Source organism: Desmodus rotundus, chromosome 6 (genome assembly GCF_022682495.2).
Source record: "Desmodus rotundus isolate HL8 chromosome 6, HLdesRot8A.1, whole genome shotgun sequence".
NCBI classification, from domain to species: Eukaryota; Metazoa; Chordata; class Mammalia; order Chiroptera; family Phyllostomidae; genus Desmodus; species Desmodus rotundus.
In genome coordinates, this window is record NC_071392.1 from 4,029,107 (window position 1) to 4,051,577 (window position 22,471).

The 22,471-nt window shown below is 52.8% G+C and overlaps 1 protein-coding gene across 2 annotated transcripts in view; it reads left to right on the forward strand.

The window, feature by feature from the left end:
* The window catches only part of DOCK4 (dedicator of cytokinesis 4), a 318,642-nt gene that overhangs the window by 284,461 nt on the left and 11,710 nt on the right, over positions 1–22,471 (forward strand). For both annotated transcript variants that reach the window (XM_045197367.2, XM_045197368.2), the window contains exons 36-44: positions 5,098–5,246; positions 5,572–5,658; positions 7,548–7,652; positions 10,418–10,559; positions 11,824–11,990; positions 14,690–14,776; positions 20,142–20,318; positions 21,013–21,096; positions 22,110–22,229. In XM_045197367.2, coding sequence (XP_045053302.2) covers positions 5,098–5,246; positions 5,572–5,658; positions 7,548–7,652; positions 10,418–10,559; positions 11,824–11,990; positions 14,690–14,776; positions 20,142–20,318; positions 21,013–21,096; positions 22,110–22,229 — 1,118 coding nt within the window. The remainder of the gene's footprint in view (positions 1–5,097; positions 5,247–5,571; positions 5,659–7,547; positions 7,653–10,417; positions 10,560–11,823; positions 11,991–14,689; positions 14,777–20,141; positions 20,319–21,012; positions 21,097–22,109; positions 22,230–22,471) is intronic.

Consider the following 22,471-nt stretch of genomic DNA (forward strand, 5'->3'; position numbering starts at 1 on the left):
TGTGCCTCCAGCTGCAGTTCCTCTCCATCCACTGAGCGTCAGTCTTAGCTCAGTCAGGAGATCTGAGCTCATCTTGGCCATTCCTGTTCTTCACCTCCCTCAAATCATCGTTCATGAGGCGGTGTTGGTGTGGCTTCCTAAAAACCTCTCAAAATAATTTCTTTCCATTGTTCCTACTTCTTGCCTCAAATGAGCCTTTCTCATCTCTCAGCTGGACTGCTTTTTCACTACCACCAAAATTACTCCCTGTAGCAATGCCAACCACCTTCCACCAGCTGGACCAGGAGCCTGATTTGGGAAAGAGTGTGTCAGTAGAACCCAACCAGGCCCACTTAGCCTCACACTGTCTGTGGCTGCCTTCATGCCACAGTGGCAGAACTGAGTCGTTACAACAGAGGCCATACGGTCTGCAAGCCTGTATTACTTTCCATCCGGGTTTTAAGAAAATTTTGCCAGCCTTGCCTCTCGATGTAATTCCATTGCCAATTTATGTCTTCTTACAAAAGAAAGTCCCAGCTCTTGTTCAAGGCCAGTCGTAATGGAACCAGCCCCTGTCTGTCCAGCCTCGCCTGCCCACTGGCACGGCCCTCCTCCTTTTCACCCTCCGGCCAGCCCTTGTGGTCGTCCGCGAAGCCTGCGCCTTCCTGGGACTCCTCCCTCCCTCTCCCTGACCACCCGTTTCTCATGACCTGAGAGGGCGTTTCCAAGTCTTTCCCTGTGGCCATTTTCCAGGCTTCAATTACCGCGTCCTCATATTATTTTAATAGTCATATAAGGTCTGTGTGCTCATGTGCATGGGTAGGTGGGTAGGTGGGTCGACAGGAAAATAGCTTTATCTCTAGTTAAAGGGGGAATTCCTCGAGGACAGAGACAATTTGTTCTCCTTAGTCTCCTCGGTTCTTAGAGTAGTGCCTGGCAATATGAGATTTAAATAAATGCATTGCTTTTAACTTAAATTTTTTTTTTTTATCATTTATGTTATTACAATTCCACCCCTCTCCCCTCCTTTGACCCCAAACCTACTTTTTATATCTGTGGGAAAAAACCTGGCAGGCTTGTTTTATTTAAAGTTCATTAAAAAAGAAAAAGAGAAAAGAAATGAGAGAAGTAACGGAAGACAAGCTCTTCCAGACATGTAACAGTTCTATTTTGCTTTTCTAAAGCAAAGTCCAAATCTATCTCATTGTACTTGGGAAATCTTTTTTCTTTTATTTGTTTGCAGTTTTTATGTTCCCCAAAGTCCTAAGAAATAAGTCCTTTCCCCACATGACATTTTATTCATCTTGCTTCTGTTCTCATTTCTGTGTGTCCTCGGAGGAAGTGAAATTGATGGAGAAACTCGTCTGTCTTTATAGGATCCTGTTGAAATGCACAGCCCTCTGCAGCCTTTTATGACAGGGTCCTCCTTCCTAATTCACCTTCAGTCTTCCCGTGTTATTACTTCTTTCGTCTAGAGGTGGCCTCGCTCTGCAGTCCCCCAGTGATGGAGTGAGACGCCCACACTCCCATGTGCGGCAATGCCTTTTGTTCAAATGCCTTTTAAAAGAGTATCTGTTGGAAATTTTGGATGTGATTCATTTTTCCGCCCTTAATACATAATATCATCTTCTAAAGAGACAAAAAAATATACAAGATATTACAATAAAACATCTACAACTTGCTAGTAAGTTCAAAATCTTCCTCCGTCTTCTGCTCTGTTGTTCATGCCCCAAAGCTATATATGTTTCAGTTAATGAAAAACTGTATGACTTTTTTCTTCTTTTTTTACAAACACTGTTTACCCCAGATAGCCATCATCATCTTGCCAAATTAAATTCTTACAGAGGTGTGATTTGTCTCCGCACCTTCCGCATGTCACCCCCAGTCATCAGTCGGCTAGCTCTGATGGCCCACCCAGGGCTACCTGTTTTCCACAGTTTTCTAGGGGCAACTCACACTTGACCTTCCAACCATCCCCTGGACCATCCCAGGGCATGCATGGTTTGGAAAGCAGTTTGGGGACCAGAAACCCTTCATGGTCATTTTTTTTCTTCCTTTTTCTATGGTGGCAACATGTACATGCTAGAAAATGGACCATCCCCGCTGGTGCTCAGTGGGCAGGTCAGCCGCCGGAAGCGCACTGACGTTCTCAGGCACCGTCATCGGTGGCTGCAGCTGATTTGCCTTCCCACGCTGACACTCTTGCCTGTGAAGCCATAACTTTCAGTCCCTTGAACCACTGCTCTGCCTCCCGTGTCCATGGACATGGCCTTCAGTGCCCTCTCAGTCCTTCCCTGGGGCAGCTGTGGGCTCCCTCTGTGGAAAGACTGCCCTCAGGCCTCCGCATTCTTTCCACGTAAAGTGGCCTGTGTCCGGGGTGTTCGGAGTGTGCGGGTGCTGGTGCAAAGAGGGCGGGGGTGGACGGACGGGGTGGGAGAGGACACAAAAGAAATTTTTGTTCATTTATCTGACTTTATAGTCAATATTATTCCGTATTAAGTTCTGGGTGTATGGCATAGCGGTCAGACAACCATACATTTTACAAAGTGTTCCCACGAGTATTTCCAGTCCCCACCGGGCCCCATCCATAGTTATTACAGTGTTGTTGACCGTACTCCCTACGCTGTACTTTACACCCTGTGACTGTTCTGTAACTACAGGTCCGTACTTCTCAGTCCCTTCACCTTTTGACCTAATTCCTCACTACCACCCCATGGCAACTGTGAGTCTGTGTCTGTTTTGTATGTTCATTTATGTTGTTCTTTGGATTCCACTTGTAAGTGAGATCATGTGGTACTTTCTCTGTTTGACCTATTTCACGTAGCATCGTACTGTCTAGGTCCATCCATGCTCTCACAGATGGTAAGATGCCGTTCTTTTTCATGGCCAAGTAATATTCCACTCAATTAGCGTGCCACAGCTTTTTTGTCCATTTGTCTATTGATGGGCCCTTGGGTTGCTTCCATTTCTTGGCTATTGCAAATAATGCTGCAGTGGATATAGTATGGAGGTTCCTAAAAAAAGTAAATTAGAACTGGATCTGCCTTAAAACCCAGCAGTCCCACTTCTGGGTATATATCCAAAGAAACCCCCGACACTGATTTCAAAGAATAGGTGCACAAAAGACACTTGCAAGAGCACAGTGATGATTCCTGAGCTGCTTCATTAAGAGAAGGTGGGAGTCATTCACAGCCCGGGGTCGCAGGTGTGAGGGAACCACTGTGAGGGCCCGTGGGTGTGTCCACATGGTATGTGAGGGGACCCCCGGTGGGAGCAGAGTGTGGCTGTGGTCACAGAGGCACACGTGGAGTTTTCCTGGGTGCTTGGCGTTATTAGGAGGGTAGGTGGGGAACTGAAGACCAGGAAGCCGTCTCAGGAGGCCACGGAGACTCTGGGAGGCTATGGAGACAAACATGGACCTTGTGGTCGGGTCACCACCCCCGCTCTGCTAGCCTGAAGCGTCTTCTGTGCCATCCCCCACATTGTGGCCAGTCAGCCCTGCTCTGCGCCCACTGGTCAATCAGCACCCTCCAGTGGACTCCTGTCCACCTGAAGGACGAGGTCAGCTGGTGCCCATGCAACAGAAGGCACCTCTGTCCCCAGCTGCCTCTGGATGAAGGCAGGTTGGCTTCATTCACCAGAGCGGCTGACGGGTCCAGGGGCTCCACTGTGGGGCTAGAGACTTCTTAGGTAGCAGTGGCTCCTTCTTACCTGTTTTCCATGGAGGGACAGTGGGGAGTGGGAGTGGGAATGGGGCAGTTGGTGGGGACCAGGGCATAGCCAGCCTTCTCTGTCCCTTTAGGAAGCCTGAATTTATTTGGTTCGCTACTGAGCCTCATGGGCTCGTTTTGATCAGGAGGGCAGAAACAACCATTCACACTGAAAGAAGGTCATCCGGGTTACAGTGTGCAGACTGACAGAGGGGGGAGGGACTGCTGGCGGGCCATGAATACTTCACCACGTCCCAGAAGCCAGGAGGTTGGGTTCGCCATGGCAATTGGAGAGTAGAAGGCCCGAGTCTGTGGGTCCAGGGCTGCAAGGGAGGCGTGAAGAGGAGAGACAGCTGGGGGTGGTAGTTCCATGGACTAACAACATGAGGGTCTGTCCATTGTATTCAGTTTAGCCAATGAGTTGGCTGTTACAGTGTTAGAGGGGACAGTTGTTACAGTCCTTCTTCAGTGGTGATGAACTCTGGCTCCTCTTCTTGAGCTGCTTGGCTGCAGTGATGGCTCCGCGACAGCAGAGGCTGCCGAATGGTGCGTGCTAAGCACGCTCCCTGTCTGTCGATTATGCTGAAGTGCACAGGCCACTGTTTCCACACGCGTGTACAAAAAATCACCCCTTTACCTGTTTCCCCAAGAAATCCCAGTCACAGCAGACACGTGACAGCTTCAGCAGCCATCTCTGAGGATTTGTGAGACAACCAGGGTGTGGCGTCACTCAGCCTATAACCGTTTGTTCACACACACACACACACACACACACACACACACACACCCCGAACACATCTGTGCTTTCTCACTCCTCGTTTATCCCTAGAGTTTTTTGGTTTCTCCTCTGCCCTCAGCTGCTCTCCGGCCCCTTTGCCTCTCCTGCACCCTGACTCTCCCCCCAACACCGTTCCCCAATCTTGCAGCCTTTGACCATCCAGGAGAATTTAGCTACTATTTTCGGTTTCCTAAACGTGCCCTTGGGAACACGCTCGTAGTCCCACTGCGAGGCACTCACCTGTGAATTTCTGTAGCAGACAAAGGCGTGTCTCTCTGCAATACATCCCTCGATGTTTTTATAATGACAGTGGCATACGGGCATTGTAGAACAAAGGAAGGATGGAAGGAGGGAGGGAGGGTGGGTAGAGAGAGAGAGAGAGAGAGAGACTAGATGAATGAATGCAGGAAGGAATGCAAGGGGCCAAACGATTAGATGCAAACCCCCAATGGCCCCATCTTCCTGGGAAGTCGTCCTCCGTTCTCCTGCGGTTGCCCACATCCTGGGCATCCTTCCGCAGTTTCCTGGAGTGCAGAAAACAGTGTCCTCTCCTGGTTGTCAGGAAGCAGCCGCGCCGCGAGGGCGGCCGGGCGGGGCACTGTGCTGACCGTGGCTCCCCTTGACCTGCAGAGGCCGCATACACCCTCCTGCTGTATGACGAGCTGCTGGAGTGGTCGGACCGGCCCCTGCGCGAGTTCCTCAGCTACCCCATGCAGACCGAGTGGCAGCGTAAGGAGCAGCTGCACCTGGCCATCATCCAGAACTTCGACAGGGGCAAGGTGAGCCTCGGCGACCTCCCCCAGCATGGCCTTCAGACACTCACGTGCATTAGAAACACCAAGTGGCCACCAAAATGCAGATTCCCTGGCCCCACCCTCGGCATTCTGATCGAGTAGGTCTGCAGGGAGCGGGGACCATCATTTCCAACTCCCCAATGTCCACGTTGGCTCCGTGCATTCTTCATGCTCGGTGTGGCGGGGGTCCTCTATGAGGTTGTGGGGGTGAAGAAGGGAGTCCCGTGACCAGACTGCAGCCCTGTCCGACCTCTGGGTGGGAGTGTGGAACGCAGGGGGATCGTTAACCCGTGTCCCTGGTGGCCCGCAGTGCTGGGAGAACGGCATCATCCTCTGCCGGAAGATCGCGGAGCAGTATGAGAGCTTCTATGACTACAGAAACCTGAGCAAGATGAGGGTAAGGTGCCTGCTGCGTGCTCGTTGCGTGGCATCCTGGGCTGGGCATTCCAGTAGGAAATGAACCCTGCGGGCCTCTGGACGGGTCCTGTAGGAAGGAAGCTTCGTGAACAGGAGCCTTTGCTCGGAGCCTGCTCAGCTGTCACACAGAGAAATAACAGGTGTCTCTGTGTGATGCTCTTGATGAGGATGCAAACAGTGAGCTCTTCATCGGGGCCAGCGTTTCTCAACCTTTTCCATCTCATGGCCCACGGGAACTCGTTACTAAAACTCCGCGGCTCACCAAAGATATATTTTTTGCCGACCTGACAAAAAAAATAGGTATAATTTTGATTTATTCACAGCAGATGGCTGTCGCTGTATCAGCTGTTGTCACTTTTTTATTTGACAGTCTAAGGGAGACCGGGTCATTGCCTCTGACCTAACGGTCAGGTGTTGCAGGTCTTAAACATTTCTGTGGCCCCCAGGTAAAAATCGCTGGTCTAGGCTAAACGCCCCATCAGAAATACACAGTCGACGCCAGGATTGATACTTTTGGTTTATTGAGGAAAATCCCCACACTGTTGGAACAGCTTCCCGCTTGGACACAAATCTGTGTAACTAAATTATTCTCAGTGCCATAGTCTGCACAGCAAAACAGTAGAAACGACTAACAGACCTATTTTTAAATGTTTGGGGGCTCAGTTCTATAGGCGCCACCTGTCTTTAGCTTCAGAAATGGATTTGTGTTGACTGAACCTATACCAGGGTCCGCCCAAGAGCTCGAGCTTCACGTCCTGTGTCGGTGACGCCAGGGTCTCATCCTCCCCTTCTCTCCAGCTCAGCCCAGTCCCTCGGACCCTCCGAGTCCATGCTCATTAGAGTCATAAACGTTTGTCATCTTGTCCTTAAGTTCTTCCAGGTTTCTAAAACAGGATCACCAGTGTTTACCTATGAAGAGGTGATGATGTGGCCCTGTGATTCCGTGGTAGCAGTTGGAGAGATGCTAACCTATACCTGTAACAGCCCATGTCACCCCCCTCCCCGCCCTCTGTGACACGTTTGGCCAGTGGGAGCTGGCCCAGTTCCCTGGCATGGGATTCCCTGTCAACGGGGCATTGATCTCTCTTCCAATGTGGAAGCCAGCGGGGACACGCCCTGTTGAAACTGCCGTCCATCAGGCTGGCTCCGGCAGGCCTTGCAGTTTCACGTAAAACCGTCTCTTGCTGCTCTTGGCATCCCGTCCCCGTGAGAGAGGGAGGCTCAGTGTTTCCCGGGAGAGCCTGTGGGTGCCATCCTCACTGAGATTTTTACAGAGTCGGGGCGTTGCACTTCAGGCCAGCTGCTCTCCAGGTGCTGTGCTTGGGGGTGTGGGAGGGGGCAGATTTCAGGTACAGTAGGAGTCTTTCTCTGGAAGCCCTGGGGACAATCGTACCGGCAATGGGAGCCATACACGTCCTGTGATTTAAAGTTCACCATTGTCAGAGACACTTCAGAGCGCCCAGCTCAGACAGCACTTGGCGCCGTGGGCCTCCCCTGGTGTGGTGCTCAGTTTATCCCTGTCCACCCCGAGCCGGGGAGCACCTGCCCACTGCCCGGAGTGGCTTGGTCCGAGGGCAGGCTGACCCACAGGTACGCACACCTGGCCCGAGACTTCTCCAGAAAGGGCTGCTTCTCACGCTTCATGCTGATGTTATTTAATTGGGAGGAAAATGTTTCCCCCGAAATGGTGTGCATAGAAGTCATTTTTTCTGGCAAGAACACAGAAGAATGCGCTTGGCCTTTTATAGCTGGGGCCTGCGAGCAGCCTGAGAACCAGAATGAGGTCTCCTTTCTCAAGAGACGCCCTCTCCTGTCCGTTCTTAGAGCTGAGCGTGACCAAGTGAACGGTCTGTCTCCCGTCCTTTGCAGATGATGGAGGCCTCTCTGTACGACAAAATTATGGACCAGCAACGTCTTGAACCAGAGTTCTTCAGAGTCGGGTTTTACGGGAAAAAATTTCCGTTTTTCTTAAGAGTAAGTAACATGCTGATTAGTTTGCTGTCGCGCTCCCAGCAGATACCCCAGTCCGAACAGCGGAGACGTTCGTGCCTTTACCCTTTCAGACTCGAGAACGGCAGGAGACGCTCTTCTCACGTTTTAGCTGCAAACCCCACACCTACCTGGGGGGCCTTGTTCTGAATAATTTCCCAAGATACCCAACAACCTGTTGATTTTGCTCCCTAAGTCTCGAAGTTGGCCATATGGATGAGTAGTCTTTGGTCATTAGAGTCGTTTCTCTGTGACTGCTAGTCACTCTTCAGTTCACTCTGCCGTCCTCAGAGTTAGCACCAGAGAAAAGGGTGGGGCGAGGTCAGGGGTGGGGGTTCCGCTCTGTCAGCAACGTGGCGACTTCACATCACGCACACCCGGCCCGAGACCTGCCCGCAGAACCAGGGGAAGAGCGGCGTGTGGCTGTGTGATGCCTGTGTGAAAAGGTAAACGTCACCCAGCAGAGGGACCCCACTTGTTGCTGGTATAAACTCTCCCTACAGAAGGAAGGTTTCCAGATGCTGTAAGGTCCCTGCTGGATAATGAAACACTTGGCTCCGTTCTTTCCATTTTTCGCGTTGTGCCAAGCAGTGTCCTGCGTGCGTGGTGCTTGCTGCACACTTCAGTATGAAGCGTCTTACTTCTATAAAAGCTTTGGGCGGGAGAGGAAATGTACCTCCCCAGGCAGCTAAGGGGACATGCCTGGGATACTTGTTTAAGTTGAGTGTCTCCATTACAAACTTTACATCTCAGCGTAAAGTACAGATTGTATTTGTGCGTCCCCAAACCTGGCTTTGCCCTCAGCACGCAGGACTGCATGTAGGCTGGGGGTGCTGGGGGGACGGGGGCGGGAGGGGACGCTGACTGCAGTTAGTGGTCACTCAGTAAACAACACCGGCCTGTCAGGCGGAAGGGTCAGTGCCCAGGGGCCCACGGAGCTTGAGATTCTGTGTCCCTGAACCAACTGCTGTCTTTCTTTCTTCTTTCTGGTTCGGGCACGTGTATATCATACATACCCTAAAATATCCAAACACCACAGACACAGGCTGACTTCAGGCACCCGGACGGCCACCTGGCACATGCAGTTAATGTGAATTAGAGGTATAAAGTTAAAAGAACCAAAGTCACTGAAGAGCCATACTTTTAAAGGGAATTTAGCACTTAATAAAATTAATTTTGTTAAGAAAAGTCAATTAAAATAAACCAATCTCTACATCACCAGGCTTTTAAAAACAGCCTTTCTGGATAGAAATGGCATTTCTTTCCAAATGAAAGAGAAGGTCGCCCTCTATTGGTTTTTAAAGGCACTGCACCCTTCGGAATCACAGGCCTAGATTCTAGTCTATTCTTCAATTCAAAAACGAATATCAACATTAAATTTTCCTCTCATTGTTTGATCAATTTTGAGATAATTTTTAAAGCTCAGACAAATTAATACATTGAAGGGTCTGAGTAGTTTTTTTACCCTGTGGAGAATGGGCTCTTCCCAGCCAATGTGTTTTTCTGTGTATGCCCTCACTGAAGAACAATTTCTCTGGGAAGGATGACTAGGGGCAAGGATGGGGGGCAGAGTCACTTCTCAGTGACTCCCTGTGCTATTTAGATCCCCCCTAAGTATGCATTTCCTTTGGGGGTTAAATAAGATGGAGGCGGAGCACTGGGTCAGAGACTGCCCAGCAATTACAAGGGCACCCTCACTCACCTGCCAGAGCCACCTCCCTTCCACCCCAGCCATGGAGGTGCTCTTTGGAAACGGCCCATCTTTCCAGTTGTCCAGTCTACCTCCAGGACGACCTTCCCCCTTCTTACCTGGTGCCCGACAGTCCTGACCCACAGGAGACACACCGATTGTAGAACAAAACAGAAGACAACAGAAAAATGTCCGGCATTTCGGAAGCCCCTGAATATCCTGAACCTTAGCTGAGCAGCGTGGGTGGTGCCAGAGCCTTCGGGAGTTGGAGTTCAGGCAGACTCAGCCTGCCTTTCTCCGGAAGGATCTAACGCAGGACAGCTGAGCTCTGCAGCTTCTCTGAGAGGATGCCATGCAATGCTTTTTTAGAGATGGCACTTCTTTCCTCTGCCTTCTGGGAGAAACTTGATACCTGGTTTATAGGAGGAATCTTTAGCCTGTGTGCGCCTGAACGAGGGGAGGGGCATGATCCCTTCGTTTTGAGAAGCCAGGACCCTCTCTGCCTCCTCAGGCAGGTGAACCAGGGAGGGTGGGCGTGCTGCTGGGTTTTACTAAAAAGCCCAGGGAGCGAAGCTCATGGACTTTGCCCTGCACTTCTAGTGTCTGGGTGTGGTTCTCAGGCTGTTCGAAGGGCAGGAGACTTGGGCTCACTTACTGCCGGTGCTGCCGTAGCTTTTGGTTGCTCTCTGTCATTGATGCGATTGGTTATAGAGCCCTGATTGTCTTTCATCTTCATTGACTTTATCAGGGTGACATCAGTTAGTAAAATTATGCAGGTTTCAGGTGTACAATTGTGTGCTTACCACCCCAAGTCAAGCCTCCTTCCATCACCACTTGTCCCCCCCCACCTTCTGCTACCTCCCCCACCCCCATTCCCTCTGGTAATCACCATGCTGCTGTCTGTGTCTGTGAGGATTTTTATTTTTCACTTAATTTCTTCACCTTCCTTACCCAGCCCCGTCGTCCCCCTCCCCGCGGACAGCTGTCACTCCGTCCTCCGTATCTGTGCCGCGGCTTCTACTTTGTCTGTTTAGCTTGTCCGTTTCTGATTCGCCCGCAGAACAAGGAGTTCGTGTGCCGCGGGCACGACTACGAGCGGCTGGAGGCCTTCCAGCAGCGGATGCTGACCGAGTTCCCGCACGCCATCGCCATGCAGCACGCCAACCAGCCCGACGAGACCATCTTCCAGGCGGAGGCGCAGTGTATCCGCCCCCGGGCGCACATCCCCGCGGCTGCGGGGCCTGTCCCAGCCGGGTTGTCAGGGTTACTTTCTCCCTCTTTCCTGTCAGCTCACTTTAGCTCCTTCTGACCACACTGGTTCTATTTACGCTCATGATGTCAGTTGAAAAGAAATCTCTTGAAGATCCTGTTTAATTTTTTACCTTTTCATTAAAACTTTTCTGTATCTTTAGCCCTGCTTTCAAAGCTCTTTTCAGTGATTTCCCTTAGAAAGATTTTCTTCTGCCATACTCTGTGGAAACTGCTTCAGTTCAAGAAAATCATTCACCCCCTTTCCCCTTGACTTCTTGTTTTGGAATGAGGAAGGCAAGGAAAAGAGGTCCCCCAGTACCTTTGGGGGCTCTTGGCCACAGCATCTTGGACAGCCTTGTGTAATTGCTCTATAATTGACCCTCCCGTGGTCCAAGCAGGAACAACTCAGCTGAAGTCATGTAGGCATTAGAGACACAGGGCATTTATCCAGCCGGGAATTTCTGAATCCCTCCGTCTCTTCCTGAAACAGTGGGTCTTAAAGACCCAAAAGACCCCTGATAATTGTGGGTTCCCTTCCAAAGTAGAACCTAAAATGCAACAGAAGCAAGTGATTGTTGTACACAGAGAAAACTACTTTGCCACCCTTCTTGGAATGAGAAGAGGAGGTAAAGATGCAATTATAATATTTGTAATTTTAAAAATATCAACTACAACTAAACCTCTGCTTCTCAGCACAAGATTTGGGAGAGCGGGGAGCACAAAGGCAGGAAGGCTGCAACTCGGAGCCTCGCAGGTAGACGTCAGTCACCGTCAGGGCTGGCTCAGGGCTTTGGTCCCAGTCACGGGTACTGACACGTTATTAAACAGATGAATGTAGAAAGGGCCATGCACGGACCAAAGGCAAGTGCATCTCCTGCAACGACTGAAGATAAGATGCAGGGGTTAGAAACAATTCCTGCCCGCCCCCCTCCCCCCGAAAAAATCAGTGATAAGTTCAGGGGTCATAGGAATTTTAAACATGAATTTTTAGAATCGCCTCCCTAACACTAACTCAAGGACTGTCGTTGGAGAAGTGATGGATAAGAACAGGGTTCCGGGCACTTTCTTGGGAACGTTTTAAATTACTTTGAGCCAGAGTGGAACAAGTACCAGGCTGTTGCCCAGCCCCTTCCCTCTGCCACACCCAGCTCAGCTGCAGCCCAACTTGCGTGGGGTCCTGCACGCCGGGTTTCCTCCTTGACCCCTCCCTCCCAGACCTGCAGATCTACGCCGTGACCCCCATCCCGGAGAGCCAGGAGGTGCTGCAGAGAGAGGGCGTCCCGGACAACATCAAGAGCTTCTACAGGGTGAACCACATCTGGAAATTCCGCTACGACCGACCCTTTCACAGAGGCACCAAAGACAAGGAGAATGAGTTCAAGGTCCGGCAGCGTGCTGTTCTCCTTGCGGGCTGGGAGCGCGCTGGGCTCAGACCCTCGCCGCATGTGGACTCAGGGTACAGTCAGGCGAGAGAACCGGAAGGGCGCAGAAATCCCTGAGTCTGGTAGTGGCCAAGCTCTGCTGGGCACCAGAGTGGCACGGGGTGCTTTCTGACCAAGGTGATTCCTGGTTCCCCAGCCCAGGAATCGTAACTCGGTGCATCTGAAAGTGAGCCCTGGCATCTGCTTCCTGGGACAGTTCTCACCGCTGTGGGCCTCACTCAGTCTGTGAGTTCTCCCGGTTGAGCTCAGTCCTCTTATTCATTCACAGTGAGCCAACTGCGGGAGGCCCAGGACAGGTGTTCTCAAGTATAGGATGAGTAAAGGATGCTGAATAGAGAGGACTTCTGGGCGGAGCACAGGGGGCACACTGCTGGTGCGGGAGGAGAACCCTGCGCCGTCTTCTGCTTTTTCTGGTCAGCACGGTGTGTTATTAGGATTTCCGAGAGGGCCCAGGCCAACAGCAAACCATAGACCCTTTGCAGGTGCTGTGTCCTCTGTTCTCGGAAGTTCCAGTATGCCTGCACAGTCAGATCACTCGGCCAGGAAGGGCTGTGACCTCTCAGAGCCCCACTGGGGGTGAAGGGGCAAGGTCGCCGCAGAGATGATTTATCATCTGCTCTGTCATAATCCTGACAGCAGGGACATAGTGAGGCCAGACGGGTCCCCAGGTCGCGTGTGTTCTTTCCCCTGAACAAAGCATGCAAAACCAGTGTATCGCTGTGGGCTCCTCGGCTTAGCTTCTTCCCCCCCAGCGAGTCTGTACTTGAGCTGAAAGCTAACACGATCCCAATGGTTGTCTCCTGTTGAGTCACCCTGTCACCTCTGCCTAGGTGTCGGTTCCCAGCACTCCAGGCAGGAACCCAGGGATTGGTCACAGCCTAGCGACCAGGGGTGGCTGGGACCGCTGGGATGGTCTCGCAGAGCTGTGATGGGACGGGACAAAGACCAGCCCTTGGGACCAGGGGAGCTGACGGGTTAGATATTGAGGCTGGGAGACAATTGGAGAAGGGGCTCCGGGATGCTACTGAAAAGAGCTGTGATTATTTCCTAGTCCTTTGGGACACACATTTTCCTTTTCGTCCTCCAAAACCACTTAAAGATCAAGAGCTTTGAGATAGTTTCACTGCAGGAGCTTCCAGCGAACGCAGTCGCACTCCACGTGAGTCAGGCCATTCACTTGCCTGGAGTCCCATTCAGACGACCGGGAGACCCAGCCCCGGAACCTGCACCTTCTCGTACCTTCTCCACTGCTCTTTCCACCGCATTTCCTCATCATCCTCACCTTAAATGTTTACCGTGGTGTAGCCGACCCCCTAAAGAGTGTCATCATCATCACCATCACCATCACCATCACCATCATCAGCGTGGCTCCTTACCCTGTGCACACGGCCCTGGACAGGAGGCCCGCACGGCCCCCAGAGCCTTGGCATCACAATGACTCACCCGCCTCTGCCTCAGCTGCAGCAGCACCCTCCGCTCTCTGCAGCACCCCGCTTCCCTCTGCAGCTCCCCGCTTCTCCCTGCAGCTCCCCGCTTCTCCCTGCAGGTCTCCCCATGCCTTTTCCCAGGCTAGTCCCCTCTCTCTGCCTGCTGCCCCTGCTGCGCCTCCCCCACCCCCACCTGGCAAACTCCCACCTCCTCCCAGTTCCACTCGCTGTCACCTGCTTTGGGAAGGGCTGCCTGCCGCACCTGTTTTCTCTCTGCACCTGGAGCCACCTTTCCTTCCCTGCGTGCTGAGCCCTGTACTTGCTGACCCCGTCACGTCCAGCTCCCATCACCGGGATGCCACCCTGCTCATTTCAGCACACCTTGGCTGGCTCACAGAAGTCCTTCCATTTTTTTTGGTTGTTGCTGAATAAATGGCACTATGTCGGGAATGTCACACAGTTTATTGTCCCCCTGGGAATGGACCATGTTTAAATGAGAGGAAGGAGGCATAGGTATGTCAGCTCTTAGCAAAGGCAGCCGTGTCCCACATGTCCTGGGGACGCTGGGCCTGGCCCCAGGGAGCCAGCTCTGGAACACAGACCCGCCCCGATGAGCACAGTGCGGGGCGGCACAGGAGCCACGGCTCCCCCGGCAGAGCCGGGAGAGGTGGGAGGTTCTGGTGGCTGGTGGCGGGCCTGGCTCTGCTTTGAGCAGGTGGCATCGCCTCTGGGCCTCAGTGTCCCTACTCACAACAGGCCCAGCTGTGGGACCCCCGCGCCCTTTCCTGCCTCGGGCGCTGTGCTTGTCCCATGCTGACCAGTGGGGATGGCTCCCCCTTCTACACAAACGTGGCTGCACCTGGAGGAGAGAAGAGGCCAAGTTAGGATTTCAGACAAATAGCAAAGAAGATAGTGCGATGGCCTCTGTTTACGGTTTTAAGTTTGCTACTGACATGGCAGGTCGTGTGTTCCACCCAGAAGAAGGTGGCAGGCGAAGTGCAGTGGCCTTGCTCACAGACGCCCCAGCGTCCTGTCATCTCGCCGTGACGGCTTCGTGGGTGCGAAGGGCTTACCACTCCCCATGTGCCGGGATGGACACCAGAGATGAGTGGGGAGAAATAACCCCTGATAAGAGTGAATGGCAACCATTGGTCGTAGCTCGGTGACGGGAAGAAGGGCACCATGGTGACTGACTTGCCTTGTGTCTCGCAGAGTCTCTGGGTGGAGAGAACGTCGCTGTTCCTGGTGCAGAGCCTGCCTGGCATTTCCCGCTGGTTCGAGGTGGACAAGCGTGAAGTGGTAAGGCCCGCACCCTGTTCTCAGCACTCGCTCGTCTCAGCTGCCCACCTGCAGTCCTGCCCTGGGCTACTGGCATCTGCCTTTGGCCCAAGTCCCTGGCGGCCCTCAGAGGAAGGTGGCTCGTGTGTATAGTACCGACCACAGGACCAGGGCTTGAAGGAGGACATTCCTGTGTCCTCGTCCAGCCAGCCAGTGGGAGTCCTCAGAAGCTACTGGGCCTGAGCAGGTGGGCCTGGAGTTGGAGAGCTGGGATTCGGCCCTCGGCATTGCCGCAGCTGTGTGCCCAGCAGTGACGGCTGTGCACCAGGCTGGTGCGGGGAAGGCCATAGCCGTGTCCCAGCTCTGCGCTGTGTGCTCTCATCCCTCCAGCCCCTAGTTTCACAGGCTTTTGCCAGAGCTCCCAAAGCAAGACGCTGAGAAAGGACAGACCTGAACCCAGATTTTTCTGACACCAAAGCCGGTGGGTTCATCTCTTCCAGCCTCGGTTTCCTTCTAGGGAGTCGGAGGCTCACAGGAAGGCCCAGCACAGTGTCGGGCGCACAGCAGGTCCATGCGGTAAGAGGCTGCAGGGACAGGATGCTGGTGTGCTAGTCTCACCAGGCGCTCCTGGAGGAACACCAGCTGGAGCTCAGGGGGAGTCACTATAGAACCTGCAACCCCAGCGCCCAAGAACTCTCGGGGTGAAAGACATGCCCCCAGCTCTGGTCCCCAGTGGTGGGGACAGGGAGAGCAGTTGCTGACGGTGGTCACGTCCAGGTGAGAGCCTACCCCGTTGCCCCTGCTGCCCCTCAGGCTGAGCCCCCTTGACGTGAGCCACAGCTCTGCTGTCCGCAGCAGTCCTTCTGCCCCCCAGTATATCACAAGGGCTGAGGCCAGCCCCGTGGGCATGCCGTCCTCCCGTGGTAGGAAGTGTGCCAGCTGTGAAAATAGGGTTGGCCCTCTCGCTTACTTGGCGGGCAGGCCCCTCTGTCAGAAGATCCCTGGGAGCAGCCCTGCCCACTGTCTCCTGAGAATGGCTGGGCTCGTCCTACCAGAAACCTAAGCGTTGACCGCGCCCCCCTCCCCGCCTCCCCCAGTGTATCATGTTCAGTCAGGCTAAGGATTTAATGGCATTTTCATTTTGCAGTGGCAAAAATGTGTGCGGCGTCCTAAGCAAATCCACACTGTGTATTCTTGTCGGGTCCAAGGCCGGGGTCCGCACGCTGCTTGCTGGCACCGTGGGGCAGGCACCCTGGACTTTCCGCAGGAGGCCGGTGGCCGCTGACCGCGGAGCTCAGTGGGCCTCCGTCTGCTTCCTCCTGAGCGGCCTGGGCCGGCACACAGGCCTGCTCCCCGCCATCCGGGCACCGGCGCATCAGGGAGCCTGTCTGCTGGCTCCTTGGGAATCGATTTTGTTTCTTGTCTTTAAAACAAAAATCGATGTTTTTCTGATTAGAAAGTAAGTTTATCTTTAAATTTTATACGAGATGAAGACCTATAAAATAGAATGTATAATGATTTTTTTAAGCTCCAACTGACGATAATGAGAATACTCTCACATTAGGTCCATCAGGACAACACGAAGCTCTACTTTGAAAATAGTTCCTGCTCCTCGCCAGGCCCGCTGCTGGCGCCATCTAGTGCCTGAGCTCTGCAGGTGCCTGCCGTTGCTTGTGTACAGGGCAGCCTACCTTAGGGCGTATGAAAGTGGAGAAAATAGAGAGCGAACTCATTTTATCCATCCCTGTACCTCCAGAGCTATCCAAAAGGCCAGTTTTGTTTCGTCTGCACCTTTATCCTTTCTCTTTCACGCTAGCAGGGTGTCCAGCCTTTTGGCGTCTCCGGGCCACACATTAAATACATTGTGATGCGTAATCACAAAAAATCTCGTCATGTTTTCAGTAGATTTACAGTTGTGTGCTGGGCCACATTCACAGCCATCCTGGGTTGCGTGCAGCCTGCAGGCCGCGGGATGGACACCCCTGTTAAATCTCAGACGCCACATCACTCGGTCCATAAATGTTTCAGTGTGTCTGTTAACACAGAAACACAACCACTGTAGCATCTGTAGTATCCCACCTAAATAATTAACGGTCATGCCTTGATCAGAAACGTCCAGTTGCTGGTCATTCACACTTCACCAAGAGTCTGTTTATCTTACGGGGTTTTGTTTGCTGGGGTTTGTCGTTTGTTGTTGGCATCCAGACCCAAATAAGAGCCGTCCCTTGGCATTGGCCAAAAGGTCTCCCGAGTCTCTCGATCCGCAGCCCTGCCCCCCACCACTCTTGTTTTCCTTGCAGTTTTTTGTTGTTGAAGAAACTAGGTGGTTTATCCTGGAACCCTGTGTCTAGTCGAATGTTGTACATGGAGGACCGGTGGGGTGATTTAGCACATGCCTCTGTCCCTCTAATTTCTGTAAATTGGCAGTTAGTTATAAGATGTTTTATTTTTATTTTTTGATGAGACTGCTTCATAGGCTATGTTATTTGCGTCTGGTGTCTGTTTTGGGGAATGTGGGCAGCCAGTGGGGTGCATCTGTTGGGGACGGCACAGCAGGGACACTCTGCCACCCCCCTCTGTATTCATGGGGATACTTCTGTACAGAGCACCACCCCCTCAGAACGGCCGACCGCCCTGGGGTGCAGGAGAGGAGGGACAGTCCCCGTTCCTTCCCTGTGCGTACCAGCTTTCTCACAGTAGTTGCCCGGAGCCGGTTGGTTTGGCTGGTTTCTGGTTTTGTCTGTGGTACGGAGTCCCTCGTGGATTTAAACATAACTGTCTTGTTTCCGTCCTTCACAGTTACCGCTCTTACTCATTTTCAAGGGGTTCCAGGCTGCCCATTGGGAGCCTCTTCACATTAGCTCCCATGTCTCTCAGACAGTCTGTCTCTGAGCTGACAGAGGATGGGGTTGTCAGCTCAGATAGGGGGATCGGCATCAGGCTTTACTAGTAACTTGTCACCTAACAACGCCCAAACTTGTACGAAGCTTTAGGGAATTGATTAGAGTTTGAGCCAAACGGAGGTCATGCCTGGAAGCCAGATCACAACAGACTGCGGAAAACGCTTCCCAAAACAATGCAGTTGGTTTTACACATTTGGAATGAGGGAGGGAACTAAGGAAGGAGGCTTGGAGGCTGGAGAAGGCAGGGGGGGGTCAGATTACAGCAGAGGTAACCACCCTCTGCTCTCGTGAGGGGGGTTACCACTCTTTTCAAAGGGGCAGTAACCTGGATGCACAGAAAGGATGGACAGGGCTGGCTTCAGGCGAAGATAAACCTTTTAGCAAAGAGGTTGCAGGCCTGGGCATGACTGCCCCCCATGCCCTGCGCAGTCAGGAATCTGATCAGAAGCTCCCCGCCACCCCCCCCCCCCCCAACCACCAGGTCACACCAGGTCACAGTTACAAAACATCCCATGCATGGTACACTCTGGAGGGCTGTGAAACTTCTCTGGGACATTCTCCAGGGACGCCTGCCTCCTGGGATCTGGTTCATTGACCGCAGTAACCCTTCAGCTGGGGACTTCCGGGGGGGAGGGGGAGCATCAGAGAGCATCTCTTCTCGGAAGCAGTTAGTCTCAGCCTGCTGGCCCGACGCTCTGTGGACAAGGAGAGCTGGTCTTCCCCGCCGTTCTCTGAGGGCGCTGCTGCAGGACAGAGCGTGGGTGGGTCAGAGGCCTGCTGCTTGGCTTCCTACCTTCTTCCCAGCTGCCCCTCGCTTCCTGGGAGGACAGGTAGTCCCGGCTCACCGCACACCTGCCCCAGCCCCGACAGCAGGCCCTGCCCCAGTGACTCCCGATTCTTTTTAGCCGTGAACAGTACTTAAAGGTCACAGCCCCGGGGGCTAGAGGAAAATAATCCTTGACGAACACTCTTTACCCGCTATTCTTTGCACACTTCTTTGACCGTTTCCTTAGAATAATTTCCCTAGAAGCATATCGACCTATCGGAGGGTCCACAGCTTAACCTGTGACTCCCAGGTCAGCTGTGGCATGCATCAGTTGACGCCCTGTGGAGGGGGTAGCTGTTCTCAGGGACACGCATGGCCCCAGCATCCTGTCCAACATGGGGTGCCATTGTCATTTCAGTCTTTCCAAAGCACAGACCAACGTGACCCTGCCGCAGCCGGTCGGGGCCTTTGTCACATGCCCGTGGGGATGAGATATTTTCGTGCGTCTGTTCTTTCCATCTCCCGCAGGGGCACCGGTCGTGGTTTCTTTAGCAGCAGAGAAATAGATAATTCGTCTGCAGTGTAGTTTGGAAACATTTCCCAAGTCATCGTTTATCTTTTCCCTCTGGTTATGTTATTTACCTTATTTTTTTTTCATATTAGTAGCATTGGAATGTGTAAAAGTGAGCATGAGTTTGGTTTTTTAAAAATTTCTTTCAAGAACGTATAACATAAAATTTACCCTGCTGACCATTTGTAAGCGCACAGCGCGTGGGGGCACTGTAACACCGCAGAGTGTCACACGGCCTCGCAAAACAGAAACGCTGTGTCCCTGGAACAATTCCGCTGTCCCCCTTGCTCGCCTCTGGGAAATCATCTCTGCTTTCTGGCGTTTCCTTCCTTCTCTGTGTGGCGTCTTTTGACGAAGGCGCAGTCTTCATTTTGACACAGCCCAGCTATTCTGGTACTTTCCTGTCGGTTTAAAGGGATCTCAGCCACGTTGGAAAACTCCCATCCATCTCCCCCGCGGGAAGCGCCGATGCGCATGCGCGCTCCCTGCGAGTTCGAATCACTTTGCCACGCGGAGAGCACGTCAGTGACAGGCACCCGCACACCGCCGCGCGTCTGAAGAGCATGCGCCCCATTTTCACGATGGGGCACCCCGCAGAGCCTTGCATTTGTACTCATTACGATTCCAGTTGGCTGTCCTCTGACCGACAGTTCTGCAGAGTAGGCAGTCATCCTGTGCCACCCTATGGTGACGGTGCACGGGCCCCTGCGGTCCAAACGCGTCCCTGTCCCGTCCTCCCAGGGGGGCTGCAGGCTCCTGAGCACTGGAGCCTCTGTAGAGGCGTCTCTGCGTCTCCCGTGCGAGTTGCATTAAGTCAGAATCTAGAAAGGTGAGGGAGAGAGACAGCACGTTTCAGAAGTCCGGACGTGACCTTCTTTTCTCGGAAGGATTGCATTGATTGTCGCAGGGCTAACAGATAGTTACGGTCCCCGTGATCCAAACCAAAGTACAGCCAGTGACTGTCGCCGCCATCCCTTTGCAGACCTCACGAAGGGACGTCCTTGTCTATTCTGCTGGATGGCCCCTGGTGGAGCTATCGATGGAGGGTGAGGGGGCGGGGGGCACGGGTAACTCGGAACCGGATGATCTGCTCTGTCTCCTGAGTGTCACGAAATCCAGTCCCCGTGCATCTCCTTTGCTCCCCAGGTGGAAATGAGTCCTCTGGAAAACGCGATCGAAGTGCTGGAGAACAAGAACCAGCAGCTGAAGACGCTGATCGCTCAGTGCCAGGCCAGGCAGATGCAGAACGTCAACCCGCTGACCATGTGCCTGAACGGGGTCATCGACGCCGCCGTGAACGGCGGGGTTGCCCGGTACCAGGAGGTGAGGGCTCTGCGTTGTGGACGGTGTGGCTTCTCAGGGCTTCAGAAGTCTGTTCTTCAGAACACGCACACACGTGAGCACGCTCACGCAGGGCCACCATGCAGGACACAGGCCTGGGCCTTTGCACAGTGGAGCAGACAGTCATCCTTGGTGGCACATACACCCACTCTGTTCCCCGGTACACACCTTTGTGAGGGTGAGGGGGGGTGTGCGCACACACCTGCAGGAGTAAAAGTGGGGAGGGTGCTGTTTGGTAAACATCTACCTGCAGTCATTTCCCTGAGCACAGGGGTTCATGGGCGCAGAGAAGTCTGACCTTGGCTAGAAGGCACTTAGGTAGGCTGCTTATTGGCCCTCTTAGCTTTAAACGGAAAGGCACAATAGCTTGGGTGCCAAAGCCTCCACATCGGTCCTACTGAATCGTAAGGTACAGCAGCTTATTTAAGAACGGATATCCCGTGCAGCTTGTTCATCTGGATTTGCTGTTTGTTTTACCAAAATACTCACACAGTCTCTGATCTTCCTTATATTCCCCTTCCAACCAGCTGCCCACACTATGAGTCTCTCCATGTGCCGCCCAAACCTGGTTTACAACGGGGTCATTTCTTTCCAGAGGCTGGGTCTATAAAAACCCCGGTGGCCTTCACGTCCTTTATGACTCTCCTGAAGTAAACTGATGATTCCTTCTCTCTAGGCCTTCTTCGTCAAAGACTATATCTTGAGTCACCCTGAAGATGGGGAGAAAATCGCGCGCTTACGGGAGCTCATGCTTGACCAGGTAAGGGCGGAGGCCAGCCACCTGTTCTCACTGCTGTGCAGACCAGTGCACACTCCCCGGGGACCCGTGCGCGCCACTTTCTGTGCTGGTGGTTAGTTGTCAGCGCTTACAGATTCACCTGCAGTCCATTCCAAATCACTAATTTCTACTCTCTTTCCCCACTGTGATGCAAAAATAAATGGAAGAATGAGGAGCCCCTTAAAACAAACAGTTTCATGAGTCTCTGGGAACATCCTTTAAATGTTCTCTCCCTAAAGACTTGCTGTAAGCTTGATGCTGACTTTTCACCCACAATTTTGGGCTCAAAATAAATGACATGGTAGAGGAATGAATGAATCAATGCGAGTCTGTCTTAAATGTTATAGTGAGGACGTGGACGATCGATAGACTTTGCTTGGAAACAGAATCACGTACTGCAGACTAAGCCTATAGATTGGACAAAACTAGATACAGCCTCGTCATATTCGACTCTGGAGAGTCTATTTATTTGAGTCACTTGACAGCTTTTGGCTTAGAAATGGTCAGAAAGCCTTGGAGCTGGGCGACACGACGTTCAGGAGGCGGGGTCAAATAGGGAATGAAGACATTTTATGCCCCTGAGAATGGAACAGAACCATCAAAGCATCGCTTCCCGCCCGATAGAAGCAAAGTAACAAGCCCGCAACAGACAGCATCACGCCCTCCCAGATTAGCGAAGGATGACGTCGTGTCGGTTTGGCCCACATCTGACACTCTGTGGGCCCAGTCCACAGATCCTAGTTCTGGGCGTAGGGAATGGCCGTGGGCGAGGGTCAGGGCCGGAGGGGGTCAGTTTACAGCTTCTGGAAAAGGGAAAGGAGTTACCTGAAACTGACCTGCAAGGACAGAGAGAACACGGTAAGTTCTCCACGAGGCCCTCAGGGCGAGGGAGATACTAGAAGTGGGCCATGTGGGTTATCCAGTTTTTAGAGTTATGGAGCGACTTCTGTGGAGATGCTCACTGACGTGGCTCTTTCCCGCGTGTCCTTCTCAAGGCCCAGATTCTGGAGTTTGGTTTGGCCGTGCACGAGAAGTTCGTGCCTCAAGACATGAGGCCCCTCCACAAGAAGCTGGTCGACCAGTTCTTCGTGATGAAGTCGAGCCTAGGGATACAGGTGCGTGCTCGGCAGGGCCGTGGCTGGGGACCCGTGACGTGTTCCACAGCGACATCTTTCAGTGCTTCTCCCAAACTGCACCATTTCACCATTTTATCTGAATGTTTAGGTGGCATTATCCTCTTTTTGCTGTGCTCAGTTTCTATGAAAACGAGAAAGTAAGGGAGGGAGAGCTTAGCAGTACTGATACTTACCTGGGTGCCCTTACTTGGCCTTTGTAAAAAGATTTCATGGCGGTTAGA